The 15,994-nt window shown below is 56.0% G+C and overlaps 1 protein-coding gene across 1 annotated transcript in view; it reads left to right on the top strand.

Moving 5' to 3' along the window:
* The first annotated feature begins 275 nt into the window (after positions 1-275).
* Slc45a4 (solute carrier family 45, member 4) overlaps positions 276-15,994 on the top strand; it is a 29,977-nt gene continuing 14,258 nt past the window's right edge. Inside the window, exons 1-3 of the mRNA XM_013025139.1 lie at positions 276-874; positions 14,285-14,473; positions 15,415-15,594. Of these exons, the coding sequence (XP_012880593.1) occupies positions 631-874; positions 14,285-14,473; positions 15,415-15,594 (613 nt within the window). The 5' untranslated portion in view covers positions 276-630. The remainder of the gene's footprint in view (positions 875-14,284; positions 14,474-15,414; positions 15,595-15,994) is intronic.

Genomic DNA, 15,994 nt, shown 5'->3' with positions numbered 1-15,994 from the left:
TAGAATTAGCCTTGGCCGAGTCGCTTGTCTCTGCTCAGCTTTCCTTGGCTGTCCCATGCATGTCCATCCCCAGAACTAAACTTCCTCAGAGCCAGGGTCACAGACACAAGCCAGGGCCTGAGAGTGTAGAGAGCCCGCCCGCTGGGGCAGTGGCCGGGCCCGGGGTGCGCACATTCTCTGGTCAGGCGACTGTGCAGCTGCGCGGAGGCTGCCCCTCACTCTGCCGGGTTGTCTCTCCTGTCTTGCAGATCCTCCAGCCACTCGATGGGGCTTCACCAAGGACCTCCTGTGTGTGTCACCTCCCCACCTCTCTGTAGCAAGAGAAGCGCCCGCAGCGCCTCCACAGTCAGGATGACGAAACTGGTGTTAACTGAGTGGCACTTATGGATTTTTAACTCTAACTCACAGTGAGCCAGCAAGCCCTATGTTTACAGTCCAACCAAAATCCCTTCTGTTTTGCTGCACATCTCCTGCGATTGTGAGAAGTACAAAGAGGAATACAAGTGTTATTTGCCGAGGAGGGCACACGCACCTAAAGCAGAACAAGAAGACGTCTTAATTTATCATTGAAGAGAGATGATAGTATTATTTATATAGATAGAATAAATATATATATATTTTTTGGTGGTAATGAAAATGGCTCCGCAGAATGCCGACTCAGAATCTATGCAAGTTCAGGAGTTACCGGTGCCCCTGCCAGACCCGCAGAAACCTGGAGACACGGAGGTGGAGAACCGCGATGAGACCATCAGTGAGGGGTCCATAGACAGAATCCCCGTGCGCCTATGGGTGATGCACGGGGCGGTGATGTTTGGCAGGGAGTTCTGTTACGCCATGGAAACGGCGTTGGTCACACCTATTCTGTTACAGATTGGTAAGTGCACCTCTTGTGGGCGGGGCTGAGGCTGAGTGCATCCATCGTGGCTGGCCCAGTACCCACAGAAGCCCTGACACAGAGTCCTTCGCTTTTCTCCCGACCCTGTGATGGCTTTCTCCTCCCATGTAACCCAGCACGGAAGGCCTGGTCCTCTGATGTTGCTGTCAGATTGCAAGTTTGGGCAGAGTATGGCTGAACATTTATGGCAGGATGGATCAATACTGATTACCTCTTCTCTGCCCTACCCTGCCCTGCCCTACCGAGACAGACAAGCTGTGGCAGCTGCTGGCTGCACCTTGTTAGTCAGGGAGCTGTCTCGTCGTGAGTTCTAAGGGCTCCTTCTACATCCTGGTGAGATGTGCTTACCATGTTCATGTGTGTACATGTGTTCCCCATTCTGTGGCTTTCCTTGTCAGTATCTGTCAAAAAGTTGTAATTTTGATGAAACTTGACATATCAATGTTTCCCTTTATTCTTTATAAACTACGAAATCTGGAATTGCTGGCCCCAGGTCATGGTTTTCTCTTAGGTTTTCTTCTAGATGTTTTACAGTTTCAGCTCTCCTACTTCATCTTGAATTCATGCTTGAACATAGTGTGAGTCAGGAGTTCCTCTCCCTTGCATATGCAGTCCACGTGTTTCACCCACTTTTAAAGTACCATCCTTTCCCACTGAGCTACTTCTGTGGCTCTTTATTGACACGAACTAATCATACACTGTGAGTGTATGTCCGGATTCTGTTGTGCTCTGCAGCTGTATGATGCTTAGCTGTACGGTGCATCTTTAAATTAGGAAATCAGTTCCTCTACTTCAGTTCCTGTGCTTATTTCAGTCCTTCACATTTCCATAAAAATCTTGGAATGATCAATTTCTGTTGAAAAACTATTTTTTAACAATTGTAGTGAGGGTTAAAAAGAATTGATCTTTTGATATTGAGTCCTCCAATATTTGGTTGTGGTATATCTTCTTAATGTTTTTTAGTTTCTCCTAGTGATGTTTTATAATTGGCAGTATATAAATCTCATATGTATTAACTTTACCTGTGAGTCTTTAGTTGCATAATTTTGTATCTGGAAGGAGCTCAAGGGTGTGTGCTCAGCACATAGGAGTGGCAGGTCACCTCATTTTTCTCTCTGGCTGTAGAGTGGAAATCTGGCGGTATCTGCCCAGCCCAAACACCCCAACTCTGCTCTCCTTGCCCTGGGGGATAAGTACTTGATCTTGCTGCCTCGTGAGCCTGGCAGTGGGGCGGGGGGGCTCCCTCTGTTCTACCTAGTCCAGCTCCCCTGACTCCACAGGAGCTCCTAGAGTAGCAGCACTGTCTGTGCTGGTGTTGAGGAGTTCATGATGGGAGAGAGGAGGTGGATGTGCTGTGGAGAGCCTCCTGCATGCTGGGGTCCAGGATAGCTGGAGAGGGGAGCAGGATGCTGGAAAGAAGGGACAGTGCACCCGATGGAGCAGTGACCTGCTGGTCACAGGACCACCCACCAGTGTGGTCACAGGAGAGCTGCTCTAGCTCAGCCTGTGGGGTGCCCGCCCATCTGCCCGCCCTTCCCAGGCGCCCCCGCAGGGGAAGCTCACAGGTCAGTGCTGTGGTCTGAACTCCGCAGTATTGTCCACTGCGTTCAGAAGCTACCTGCATGTACACAGTGAGGTCTGTCTCTCTCATCTCAAAGACATGCAGTTTCTGTCCTAGTTCTTCCTACCTCCTACATGTAGCATTTTTTATGCAAGCATCTTCGTGTCTGTCTCTTAGCATCCAACAGACCCTTAGCTGACTCCACATTAGGTCAGAAAATTGCTCTGTCCACCGCATCTTCCTCCATCTGTTAGTCTGCACCTGGCGGGGAGGACATGTTCCCTTCAGCTCGTGGGCACTGATGAGCGTCTTGCACCTGCTGAGTGACAGGTCCTGCATGCGGCTCCCTCTCCTTCAGATCCTCTGCTCATGGCTTCCTTACCCAATTTCCAACAGCTGGTTGAATAGCTCAACTTTTGGGAAAGACTTTTTTTTAATTTATTGTTATTGTAGAGGTGATAGAGGGTTACATTTGTATGAGTCAGGTAAAGAGTACATTTCCATTCATTACAGTGTCTTCCCTTCCCTCACTCTCTCCTAGTCCCTCCCTCCCCTCTCCACCCACGAGTTGTAGAGTTCACTTTCATCAGTGTCCAGTGAGCTCTACCGCTGCACTTTGTCACCTTTTTCCCTCAAGTTCTGTGCCCTTGCTCTTCCCCTCCCAATGAGACACACATGGATACACCATACATAAGGTAAAGAAGGCAGAATCACATTTAAAAAAAAAAAGTTTTGTTTCCATATCTTAGAGTTCATTTCAGTATGTATATTATTTTATATAAATATGAGGAAGTACTTAAGCACCATGCCTTGGTGATTCTCTCCTAAGAGTATCCTCTTTAGTCTCCCTGTGTGTGAGTATCTAGAATCCTGTATAATTTGTCATATCCCAGTGCATTTTAAATCTAACTTGGGATAGACTTTTAAGGGTATATGGAATCTCAGCTCCAGGCTCAAAGTTTCGAAGAGAGGCGGCCCGTCCTGTTGTTGGGTTTTGCCTTGCTTAGGGCTAGAGTGGGCTCAGTGGTAAGACTGCTGAGAAGGGGAGATGAGCCAATGGGGCCCCATGGTGGGCTGCAGGCTGACCAAGGTCTTGGTACATGGCAGCCCCTTGTGGAAGCATCTAGAGGGCAGAGGCACTGGGCTTGTGGGGTCTGTAGAACACACGTGTGTGTCTGCCCCCACCTTCCAGTGGCTAGTGGCAGGTGCGTTACATGTGGTCACTGCGGGGGGGTAGGGCATGGGATCTTGTTATTGTTACTAGTCAGGTGACGAGAAAATGGCTTTTTAGGCAATGTCACCCTTTCCCTCACTCAGTTTTTTCCTCACCTCCCCAACCCACAAGTTATACAGTTCACTTTCCACACAGTGTCCAGTGAGTGCCATTATTGCCTTTGCCACCTTTAAGGGTCCAGTCATTTTTAATGAAGGTTTGGAGGCTGCCCAAGCCCTGTGGAATGTCCCTGTGAAGAGCCAGCCTGGCTGAGTCACCAGGCCAGCCGGTGGTGCTTGGTTCCCAGGTCATGGTTTTCCCTTGGGAAGGAGAAGTCCCGCCTCCTACTCCCGTTTATTGTTTCCCTCTTGGCTCAGAAAGTACTCTTAAGGGAAAAGGAAAAAGATAACAGAGGAAAAGGGTGCCTCTTGTTCTCTCGGCTTGACTCATGAGTGAGACCGAGTTAGCGTGGGATCCTACCTGCTCCATCCTCTGCGAAGTCCTGACCCTAGCACCCAGGAGCACCCAGGACTGGACAGCGGTGTCCCAGGACCTACCAGTGCAGAAGTCAGATTTGTTCTCTATTGGGGGGGCGGGGAGGTAGAGGAACAAAGCTGTATCACCTTGCAAATGGCCCTTGGGTTAAATACACCAGACATCCCTCTGTGGCAGCTTCCTATGTGGTAACCTGGTGCCACCCTTTCCTCCTATGGGGACCCCCACTTCTGTCTAGTATGAGGCACGCTCACTTGGGAGAGGTGCTGGCTGGGAGCAGGGTACCTACAGGCTAGCAGAGCAGCCTTCTGCTGGGGGACACCAGAACTCTGCATGCTGTTTCAGAACCAGAGCCCAGAGCTGGCTCATCTCCTTGGTGGGAGGAGCTCCATGCCCCATTGCGCTCCAGACACCTGGGTGATGGTCGCGTGCAAGTGACTCTCCTACTGCTGCTGGAGATGGCTAAGTTTAGAGCACCTGCCAGCAAGTGCAAGGCCTTGAGCTCCACCCCAGTCACACGCCCTTCTCCCCTTCTCTCTCTCTCTCTATCTCTCTGTGTCTGTGTCTGTCTCTCTCTTTCTCCATAAACATGGATGGCCTTAGGGGGGAACTAAGAAACATGTCTATGATTGCCTGAAAGCAGTGGCCCTAACAGTAGGTGTGTGCACTTGCACACTTACATGCTGTGGCTCCATTGTGAGCGCTGAGCACTTAGGGCCTGGTGGGGCCCTGCTGGAGGTGTATGTGCAGTACTGACAGCGCCTCCCACACCTTCCTAGAGCCTTAGGCTTCCTGGGGACTGATCTGGTCTTGCCTGGAGGCACCCAAACAGCCTTTGGTTTGTTTACCCATGACCCAGGCCTGGGCTGGGGTGAGCTCAGCTGTCAAGTACATGCTTAGCACGCACAGGGTCTGAGTGTCAGCCCCAAAGCTCCCCCAAAACAGATTTTGTCTCTGTTTTTTGGTTGGGTACACACCATGCATGGTCCCAGCCTCTCAGGAGTCTGGGGAGGATTGCTTGCATCTAGAAGTTCAAGACCAGTCTGGGCAACAGAGAGGACCCACACACCCCCCCCCCTCACATTATTTGTCTTTGTGGTGCTGGGAATCAAATCAGGGCTTCATGTGCACCAGGAAAGCATTCTGTCACTGAGTCACATGAACCTCATTTCAGAAATAAAGGGAGGGGGGAAGAATGGAGGAAAAAAGAAAAAGCAGACCCTAGAGCTAGCCCAGACAGTTTCCTTCTTGGCAGGAAGAACTCTTTTTGTTTTTTGTTGTCAGTTGTGGGGCTTGAACTCAGGCCTGGGCGCTGTCCCTCAGCTCTTCAGCTCAAGGTGAGTGCTCTACCACTTGAGCCACAGCGCCACTTCTGGTTTTCTGGTGGTTTGTTGGAGATAAGAGTCTCATGGACTTTCCTGCCCGGGCTGGCTTTGAACCACAATCCTCAGACCTCAGTCTCCTGAGTAGCTAGAATTACAGGCATGAGCCACCAGCGCCCTGCTAGAAAGAACTCTATTTATTTATTTATTTATTTATTTTATTGTGAAAATACCATACAGAGGGGTTACACTTACATGGGCAAGATAACGATTACATTTCTTATCAAGCATTGTAGCCTCCTCCTTAGAAAGAACTCTTAAGGGGCTGGGAAGGTGGCTCAGTGGTAGAGCACTTGCCTTGCATGCTCAAGGCCCTGGGTTCGATTCCTCAGCACCACATAAGAAAAAAGCTGGAAGTGGCGCTGTGGCTCAAGTGGTAGAGTGCTAGCCTTAAGCTGAAGAGCTAAGGGACAGTGCCCAGGCCCAGAGTTCAGGCCCCACGACCAGACCCAAAAAAAAAAAAAAAGAAAAAGAACTCTTAAGAGATGTCTTTGCCCCACTGCACTCAATGCTGGTGTGAGGGCTGGGCGAGCACGTGCAGCAGAGGTCGTCCAGCCCAGAGAGGCCTGGCATGCTGGTGGCGCCCGGGCTTCTAACCTATAGCTTTTCTTTTTTCACCATTTGGCCCTGGTTGGTGGGCAGACCCACCTGGGGTCACAGATGCAGTGCTCGTGGAGAAAGGCCAAGCTGTGGAAACCATGGTCAGCCGCTTGTGCACGTTGCTGTTTGGATTGGGAAGTGTGGATTTCCTTGCCTTTCAGATCATTGTATTTTACAAACAATGCAGTGTTCACCAGTCATTTTTCCCAAGGAATCAGATACGCTATTCTTACATCACAGCCTTACTGTTTGCCCGCTGTTGCTGGGCATCGTGCCTGGTGTGGAGGTGATGGGGCAGCCTGAAGCGTGGGGCTCGTTTGTTGGCCTGGGCAGGTCCCCGGGAGGGGAAGGAGCGAGCGAGAACACAGCCCTCCACAGCTCAGATGGGGGCAGAGTCCGCACAGCTGGCCAGTGCTGAGGGGCGGCGTGTGCTGGGCACTGTCCAGCCCCGGGCAAAGGTTGTAGAGCTGGCTGGGGAACCCTCCAGTCTAGAGAGATGCAGAAGTATTCTGTTCCTTCACAAACGAAGGAGCCGGGGCAGGGGAGGGGGCAGTGCCTGCCTGTCTTCCTCTTCCTCTGGGACTGAGCCCCAAATGTTTCCCCATTCTCAGCTGAGCCTGGCCGGCCTCTCTGCCAGCAGTTCCGCGTCCCCCTCACGTGTGGTCCGCTGCTGTCAGTGGCCCTCCCGAGTCACCCAGGGGCTGCCCCTCCTCTCGGGTACTCACCCTGCCTTCCTGCAGCGCTCAGGATTCGAACGGGCCGCACAGGCACAGGGTCTCCGGCCATCGGCGTGTCCGCCTTGGTGTGACACAGATGGCTCGCAGCAGCGCTACCACAGGTCAGGAAAGGTCACAGCAGCACGAACTTGAACAAGCCCAGCCGTGGCTGCTGCAGGTCACCTGCGCTTCTCATCCGGCCCTCGCTGGAGGGGAGGGAGGTGCAGCACACTTTGAGAGCCTAGTGGAAACATCCCCCAGGACACCAGGCACCTCCATTCTCAGGAGGGCAGATGGGTGGGGGCAGGTCACCCATGGGGACAGCCATGCCAGTGCTTGGGGGAGTCACTGCTGTGTCTGGAAGGGGGGTGGTCAGCATCGTGCCACAGCTGGGAGGGGCAGGGCTCAGGTGTTGAAGCCCGTGGACACGGGTGGGGTAGCACTGAGGCTGAAGCCTGCCAGGCCATCTCAGGTTCTGCTATGGCTTCTTGAGACCCGGGGTCAACCAGAGCTGCTGCATAAACACCCAGCACCGCTGCCACAAGCCACCGTTACATACAGTCTGAGACCCCGTTTGGATGAAGGACACTACAGGCTCAGTATGGTAGTGATCGAAAGACAGGCCGGGAGGTGCCACACAGTCCCTCAGTCCTGAGGAGACCTTTGTGAGAATGGCCACTGAGCCCACAGAAAGTGGGAGTTTAAAGTAAAAACTTGGAGCTGGGCACCTATGGCTCATGCCTGTCATCCTAGCTACTCAGAAGACTGAGATCTGAGGATCAAGGTTCAAAGTCAGCCCAGGCAGAAAAGTCCATGAGACTCTTACCTCCAATGAACCACCAGAAAACTGGAAGTGACGCTGTGGCTCAAGGGGTAGAGCGCTCGCCTTGAGCTGAAGAGCTGCGGGACAGCGCCCAGGCCCTGAGTTCGAGCCCCACAACCAGTAACGACAACAACAAAAGTGAAAACTAGGAACCTGAGCCATCTTTTCCTTCCAATCACTGCCTCAGACCTAGTGCCAGGAGACATGCACTGGGCTGCGGTGGGAGATGGCCCTGCCCCTGCCTCCCAGACACAGCTTGGTCAAGTTGGCTACAGCTGTTCCAGGGACAAGTCCCACTGCAGAGTTTGTGGATCTCTGCAGAGGTCACTCAAGGACACCAGCATTTCCCATGAAGAACTCATTCTCACGAGTTTCTGTTATCATGAATTTTTGTCCCATAATACAAACATATCTAGACATGGCTGGCTTTGTCCATTGAAAGAAAGAATGAGCTCCTATTCCCATCCCAGGTCTTTTGTTAAGCGTTTATAGGCCGCTTTCCCAGCCCTGCCCCTCCTCCCCAATACCACTTTATCAAAAATGCCCTTGTGAATAGAGGCCGAGCCTGCACGTCAGGTGACCTCACAGCCCGCGGACGCGTGGTGACACAGCAAGTGTTTCCTGTGAACAGGGAGCCTTCCGGGTCCCACCATTGTTGTTCAACTTTTGCCTGGAAAAAAACAAAAATTATTTACTGGGGCCAGTGTTGTGTTTGTTTAGCGCTTTGCTGGGAATGGCCCGATCTGGGTGTCCCAGGAGCAGCCGGTGCTAGCAGGCTGTCTGCGCCCAGGCAGCTCGGCCCATGGTGGGGGGGGGGGGGCACTTTGGAGACGTGATGGGGAAGTGTTTGCTCGTCTTGCCAACATTTCACAACGAAGCACTGTCACCAGTCCCCCAGCGGCTCTGCCCCCCTGTGCCGGTGCCCAGCACTGCACGCTCATTACCTGGGGTGGACTGTGCCACCTAAAGGAACTTCTGGGCAGACTGAGAAGCAAATGGGCTGCGAAGCCCCGCGGGTGCTGTGGGCGCCCTGGGCCCAGCCCTCGTCCTCAGCCTGCGCAGCTGAGCCCTGGGCCGCGCCCGCTCGCCTCAGCCTGCGTGGCTGAGCATGCTGTTTCTCACACTCTGGCAGGGCAGCACCTCAGAGTGTGCAGTGCTCTGTGTGGTTGCTACCCCCCCGACCCCGCACCTCTGCCAGGGAGAGGAGTTGAATGGGTGCTCGCATGGTCGGGTCTTAGGCCTGTCCCAACTGTGGGGGGAGGGGCAGGCACATGACCCTGGAAGAGGACGCGCTCAGGGCGCCACCTGACGGGCACTGCCAAGGTTGGCTACTACCACGGCGTGGTTGCAAGTCCACAGCAGGGTTTGCTTTTATTTTTTTGTTGGTCATGGGGCTTGAACTCAGGGCCTAGGTGCTGCCTCTGATCTTTTTCTTGGCTCAAGGCTGGTGCACTACCACTTAACCACAGCACCACTTCTGGTCTCTACCACTTGGAGCCACAGCACCACTTCTGGCTTTCTGGTGACTAAGTCTCACAGACTTTCCTGCACAGGGTGCCTTCTAACCTCAGTCCTCAGATCTCAGCCTCCCGAACAGCAAGGATTACAGGTGTGAGCCACGGGTGCCCTGCCAGGGTTTGTTTTTGAGAGGGGATTTCACGAGGTGGTCAGGGCTGGCCTGAAGCCGCGGGTGCCCGTGAGGATCCTGGCTAGCTAGGACTATAGGCGTGCATCGCGCCAAGGGGCGCCACAGGCAGTTTGAAGCTGTGCATGGGCCCCGCCCCGCCATGTGAAGGAACGTTTGGGTGGCAGCAGTCAGTGGAGGTGTGCCCACTCAGTTTGTTGACACAGGTGACCTTGGGTGAGCCATCTACACCTCGTCTGGCTCTGCTGCATGGCCTCCCTGGGGTCCTCTCTGCAGCAGACAGGGCCCGAGTAGATTTCCAGTGCCCAGGGCAGGGGTAGGAAGGATGACATGAGACTGAAGCTGCTGACTTCCAAGGACATGTGACTTGGGAAGTTGGGGCTAAGATGGTGGCCTCAGGGTCAGAAGCCTGAGTTCAAAGCCCAGTACTGCCACATAGATTAGATCAATCACAGCATCTGACCACGAGGTAGCTGAGCAGGTCACCCCAGCCCCGGGTGGGGAGTGAGATCAGGAGGCCTAATACAGAGCCACTGGTGGTCTCGGGGGTCCAGGCTTCCAGTAGGACCAGGCCTCGGGTTGGACATACTTCGCACCTGCCGTCAGCAGAGCGGAGACCCAGGCCTAAGACAGGGATGCAGGAGTGCAAGGGTGGGGAGAGGAGGCAAGGGGAAGCAGGCCCAGCTGCCAGGGCTCTGCGTGTGATGTGGCCCTGCTGGGCACCCGGACTCTGCGTGTGGTGTGGCCCTGCTGGGCGCTGGGACTCTGTGCGTGTGGTGTGGCCCTGCTGGGCGCCTGGGACTCTGTGCGTGTGATGTGGCCCTGCTGGGCACCCGGACTCTGTGCGTGTGATGTGGCCCTGCTGGGCGCCCGGACTCTGCGTGTGGTGTGGCCCTGCTGGGCACCCGGTACAGCATCGCACCAGGTGAGGCGCTGCCTGTGGAAGAGCTCAGAGCTGTGACCAGCTAACACCTGGCTGCCAGTGTTCATGGTGGGCATCGGCCGCTGGGCGTGCTGGCCTGGGCCATCTCTGTGTATGAGCTGGCGAGGCTGGGTGCCCAGGAGAACTGGGTCAGGAGCTGGCGTGAGTGTCCGTGGTGGTCTCAATGCAGAGTTAGCCCCTGCCCGGGCCTCTTCCCTCAGCCTCGTGCCGCTCCCTGCGTCTCTTCCAGCCCCAAGCCCCAGCTGGTGGCAAGTTTCAAACCTCCTCCTGAGGGTTTGCCGGGCAGGTGAGGTAAAGGGCAGGAAGCCATGACTCCCCCAGCTCAGGATCCTCCCCAGTCCTGGGACTGCCACTGTCGCCTCCCATAGGCCATGGAGCCGGTAGCAAGGAGGAGCCTGAGCGGGAAGCTGGCTTCCCCAGGCAGCAGATTCATCGTAGGGCACATGGGGTATAGCAGGCGATAGCTGGGCTCCGCCCATGGAGTTGTCACTACTAGTTGTCATCTGAATTAGCTGTCACCCCTCTGCCACTGTGAAGTGGGAACAATAACAGGTACGCGTCTGTCACGTGAGACTGGAGCGTGTACAAGATGCCCAGCATCCGTGGGTAATGGGGGCCCGGGCGTCCGTGCACGGCACTGCGCGGCGCCTGCCCCAGCCTCCCATCGTGCTGAGCCGGTGAGAAGCTTGCCCCGCCTGCCCCTCGCGCTCCACCCTCAGCCCAAACTAGCTGGTGAGCACTGGTGAACGCTGAGGACACCGCAGGGCGGGGCTCGCTGGGTTTGCTCCTTGTGAAGGACAGCAGGGTGTCAAGACACGCGTGATCTCTCTTCAGGTTTCATGGTAACAAACAGGGCAGAAAGTTGGCACCCTAAAATGTGGGGCCTCTCTCCCCTCCCCGACTCCCTGCCCTCCTCTCCTCCCTTCCCTCATCTCTTCTGTCCCTCCCAGCCTCCAGACCGGATTTCCTTACGTAGCCTAGACTGGTCTCCAACTCGGGATATTCCTGCTTCAGTGCCAAGGTGAAAGGAATGTGCCACCGTATCCTGTTCTGTTTTTTATTACACCTTTCAGCCTCAAGATTTCCTTCTTGATGCCATGCAGGGTAGCTACGACTTGATAGATAGCTGCACTCCCAATGTTGTGAAGAGAGTGAGGATGGGGTGGGCCCCATGGGCCCCACCCCCACCCTACAAACTGCTTATCTCTGGCTGGCTCCTGAGATGGGTACGGACTGGTCTCAGGTAGCACGGCTAAAGCTAGGAGAAGCCACCCTCCAAGGAAGAGCAGAAGCTAGCCTCTGATACAACATTCCCAGTGCTTCTCATTCATTTGGTACTCCTCTGTTGTTGGACACTAATTAAAGGAAAGGAAGAAACGATGGTGTGACCTTTACTCACGACAAGGCATCAGGGAGACTGACCTCAGGATGGTCACTCAGTGGAGGGCATTAGCAGATCTCATCTGAAGGAACTCCAGGACCTAAAGCAAGGCATGCTGCCAGGTGTGGTGGTACACTCCTGTAATCCTAGCCACTTATAGAAGCAGATCATGAGTGCTAGGCTGTGCTACATGGTAAGGTCCTGTGCACACGCACACACGCACATGAGGGGACGTGGCTCAGCAGTGCAGTGATGACCTGGCCGGGCCAGGTGTCTCGGCTTCCATCCCCAGCACTGAAGGAAAAGGTAGGAAATAAAAGCAAAATATAAAAGAACTGGACTAATGGAAATTCTTCACAATTACACTGTGAGATAAAAGTGAACTAGATTGAGGTGCGAGCAGGTTGAAGATGACAGAGTAGTCTGTGCACTTCAGAATCAGTAGAAGTGATCAGTAAAGAAGAACCAAGATTTCAGAAGAAGTGAGACTGGGGCGAGACTCGGGCAACAGTGTGGTGGCGGTGGCTTCCGCATCTGCCAGGACCACAGACTGCCACGGCGGCAGACACCCTGGCAGGGCCTGAGCTCGGAGCTCTGAGGTTCTGGTATCGCGGGCGCCCTGGCGGGGCCTGAGCTCTGAGGTTCTGGTATCGCGGGCACCCTGGCGGGGCCTGAGCTCTGAGGTTCTGGTATCGCGGGCGCCTTGGTGGGGCCTGAGCTCTGAGGTTCTGGTATCGCGGGCGCCTTGGTGGGGCCTGAGCTCTGAGGTTCTGGTATCGCGGGCACCCTGGCGGGGCCTGAGCTCTGAGGTTCTGGTATCGCGGGCACCTTGGCGGGGCCTGAGCTCGGAGGTTCTGGTATCGCAGGTGCCCTGGCAGGGCCTGGCAAGCATGGGGCACCAGAGTTGAGGTTGGGCTACAGTAGGACTGGATTGGGACTCTGGCTAACCCAGACCAGGGCTAGTGGGCAGCAAGGGCAGGACGGGCAGGGCTGTCGAAGGAGAGGCTGTGTCCGCGTTCGGAGAGTGTCTGGCCCAGCAGGGTGGGAGAGGCCAGCCCTCATTGGACACCATTGTCTGTGGGTTCATTTCAGGACAAGCAGACCTGTCACCCTCTCTGGGTGGAGGGTCAGTGTGAGCACCACCAACCCAGGAAGGCAGCCTCGGTGGCAGAAAGTGGGGGGAGGGGGGGACCGGCGCTGGGGTTTGGGTGGGCGCTGGGGCAGAACAGGACCTTCCCTGCTCCCCACCAGGAGTTGGGCCGCAGGGGGCTGGCCCTGAGGGAGGAGGGCCACTCAGGAGGGGGCTATGGGGCCCACCCGCCCCTCAGAGGCTGAGGCTGTGGAGAGCCAGCACCTCTGGGTGTGGAAGGCCGGGGGCAGTGCACCTGCAGCGGTTGCTCCCTGTAGACAGCTTTAGTGGGAGCTCCCTCGGAGGGAGGACACCTGCTTGTGCTGATGGCCACAGAAAAGTCCCCAGTGGTGCCGGTGCCTGGAGCTGGGCCCGCAGAGCGCTGCGCTGACTAGGGAGGGGAGCCCCGGGCCTTCCTGCAGCGCTCCTGTCCTGTCCTGCCCGATGCGCCCATGCGGCCAGGCCAGGGCGTGCGCCTCCAGGTCTTGGCTGTGTAGCCGTGGTTTTGGAAGGTGCTTCCTTCACGCGGTGCTGTGTCCTCCCACAGGTTATTTTTCCTTCCAGTTCCACATAGCACTGTTTCTTCAGTGCCTTTAGTGGTATAAAATGCTAGCCTGACGAGGTGCTGGGGCCTGGGCCTTAATTTTTTTTATGGTTTAAAAAAGTGTTATTAAGGAGTTATATAAACTGGCTACATTCCAGAAGTCAGGTTATGAATACGATGCTTTTCGGGCCATGTCACTCCTTCCTTCACATTCCCCCATCTCCCTCCCCACAGGTACAGAATTCACTGAGCCTTTTTGTTGTTCGTGTGCTGGTCCTGGGGCTTGAACTGAGGCCCTGAGTGCTTTTGCTCAAGGCTAAGGCTCTACCACTTGAGCCACAGCACCACTTGTGGCTTTTAGTGGATAATTGGAGATAAAGAGTCTCTTGGATTTTCTTGTCCAGGCTGCCTCTGAACCTTTATGTTCAGTAAGCCATGTGTCAGCACGCAGAAGCGCAGTCCGCATCCCGAGCAAACAGCCTGACCGGCACCCAGCGGTGGCAGCGGGTCCTTCCCGAGCCTTCGCTGTCGGAACGCCCTGCCACCCACGCTCGTCCCGCCGCTCTGCACAGCGGGGTGGTTCTCGCGCCAGCAGTCCACGCAGCTTCTGCGGCTCTTACCTTTTGTCCAGCCTACCCATGATGCATTGGGCTTGTGCCATAGAGAGGGAGGCCACGTGCAGAATGAGGGAATGAAGACTTTGAACTCTGCCTGCCCTGGTTTAAATTCTGGGGCCACCACCAGCTACCCCTGTGGCGTGGGGTAGGTGGCGTGGCACCTCCGAGTTTCAGGTGCCCTGCCTCTCCAGGCAGCGAGGAAGGCTCCGTGTGAGAGTCAGCACTGGGGCCACAGCCCTTGAGCTGGACGCGCGTCGGGTGCCTCTCCCCCGCGTGCAGCACCGCGTTGCGTGGCTTCTGGCAGCAAGGCCGTGCGTCCTAGCGCCCGCTGTCCCCGCAGGCCTCCCGGAGCAGTACTACAGCCTCACCTGGTTCCTGAGCCCCATCCTCGGCCTCATCTCCACCCCGCTCATCGGATCTGCCAGTGACCGCTGCACCCTGAGCTGGGGCCGGCGGCGGCCCTTCATCCTCGCCCTCTGCGTGGGCGTGCTCTTCGGCGTGGCGCTCTTCCTCAACGGCTCGGCCATAGGTAGGCGACTGCGAGCGAGCAAGCGAGCCCGCGAGGGAGCGCAGCGCCCGCCCCACGTGGGAAAGGCAGAGGAACCTGTTCACAGGGAAACGCTTCCTGTTGTGCTGCTGTTTCCAGCGCGTATCTGACACCGCGTCCTGTTTCCAGCCTCATTCCAGCAATTACCTTTTTTTTTGTTTTTTTTTTCTCCTTTTCTTAGGCGTCCGGAGCTGTTTGTGGGCTGTTTTTCTGGTTCCTGTGTTGTTTTGCTTCTCTGTTGTTTTGGATTGAAGTGACTGGGTGGGAAAGTATTTTTGCCTTGAGGCGCCCATCCGAGCTGGGGAAAAACAAAGCCTGGCGCTCTGCCCCCTCAGCCGCCCAAGCAGGACAGCAGGGTGTTCCAGAAAGCACCCAGAAAACCCCTCAGTGTGAAGGAGCAAGCGCCTCACCCCTCCACCCTGGGAGCCCCAGCTTCTGGCTGGAGGCCAGGGGGCCTCACGTGGGTCAGGTGCCGTCTAATTGTTGGGGGGCCTTTGGGCCTTGTCCTGGGTCTGCCCCACACACACTACTTCGCGTCTTGTGCATGAGTGCTACAGGCCCTTTGCTGGCAGTAAGGTGAGCCCCAGCCCAGGCTGCTCAGGCACTGCCGTGGATACTTGATCCTGAGGTTTAGGACAGACTCCCCTGAGCAATGGACTGCGTGCGCACAGCAGTTACGGGGGTGGGGGGGGCAGGTGCTGGGCTGGGCCGCCTCTTTCCCTGGGACCCTCAGGCCCTTGGCTGGCAGGGGTTTGCAAAGGAGCTCCCCTTCCCGCTTCAAAGCAGATGGGCGAGGGGCCGCTGGGCAGGCAGCGAGGATTTGATGGGACTCTCTCTCCTAGGTCTGTGTGAAGCCTGCAGCTCCCGCCCTCCCCCCCCCCTGCTGCGCAGCCAGGCTGACTTCTTCCCCTTACTCTGTTCAGGTCTGGCCCTGGGCGATGTCCCCACCCAGCAGCCCATCGGCATCGTTCTCACCGTGCTGGGAGTGGTGGTGCTGGACTTCAGCGCCGATGCCACCGAGGGGCCCATCCGCGCCTACCTGCTGGACGTGGTGGACAGCGAGGAGCAGGACATGGCCCTCAACATCCACGCCTTCTCTGCAGGTGTGTATGGGGCACGCTGAGTCCACACAGCCCCTCCAGATTCTGGGTTTCCAGCCCTCGCCAACCACCAAGACCGAGTAGGACAAAGGGACCAAGGGTCTGGGACAGGGAGCGTCAGACTTGCTGTCCAGGCGGCTGAGGCCTGGCGCTGCGCTGACCCCTGTCTCAGCCGGTCAGTGTTGGCACATGGCGGGATTGGCACACAGGCAAGCTGCATCGGCCCTGGGACTCGCTTGCTCTTAACAAGTGGGGATTGGGCTGGGAAGGTGGCTCAGTGGTAGAGCGCTTGCCTTGCATGCCAGAGACCCTGGGTTCCATTCCTCAGCACCACATAAGCAAAAAGAAAAAAGCCGGAAGTGGTGCTGTGGCTCAAGTGGTAGAGCGCTAGCCTTGAGCTGAA

The sequence above is a fragment of the Dipodomys ordii genome, unplaced genomic scaffold (genome assembly GCF_000151885.1).
Source record: "Dipodomys ordii isolate 6190 unplaced genomic scaffold, Dord_2.0 Scaffold82, whole genome shotgun sequence".
Taxonomy (NCBI): domain Eukaryota; kingdom Metazoa; phylum Chordata; class Mammalia; order Rodentia; family Heteromyidae; genus Dipodomys; species Dipodomys ordii.
The sequence above is the reverse complement of the archived record's forward strand: the minus strand, read 5'-3'. Positions and strand labels throughout refer to the sequence as shown.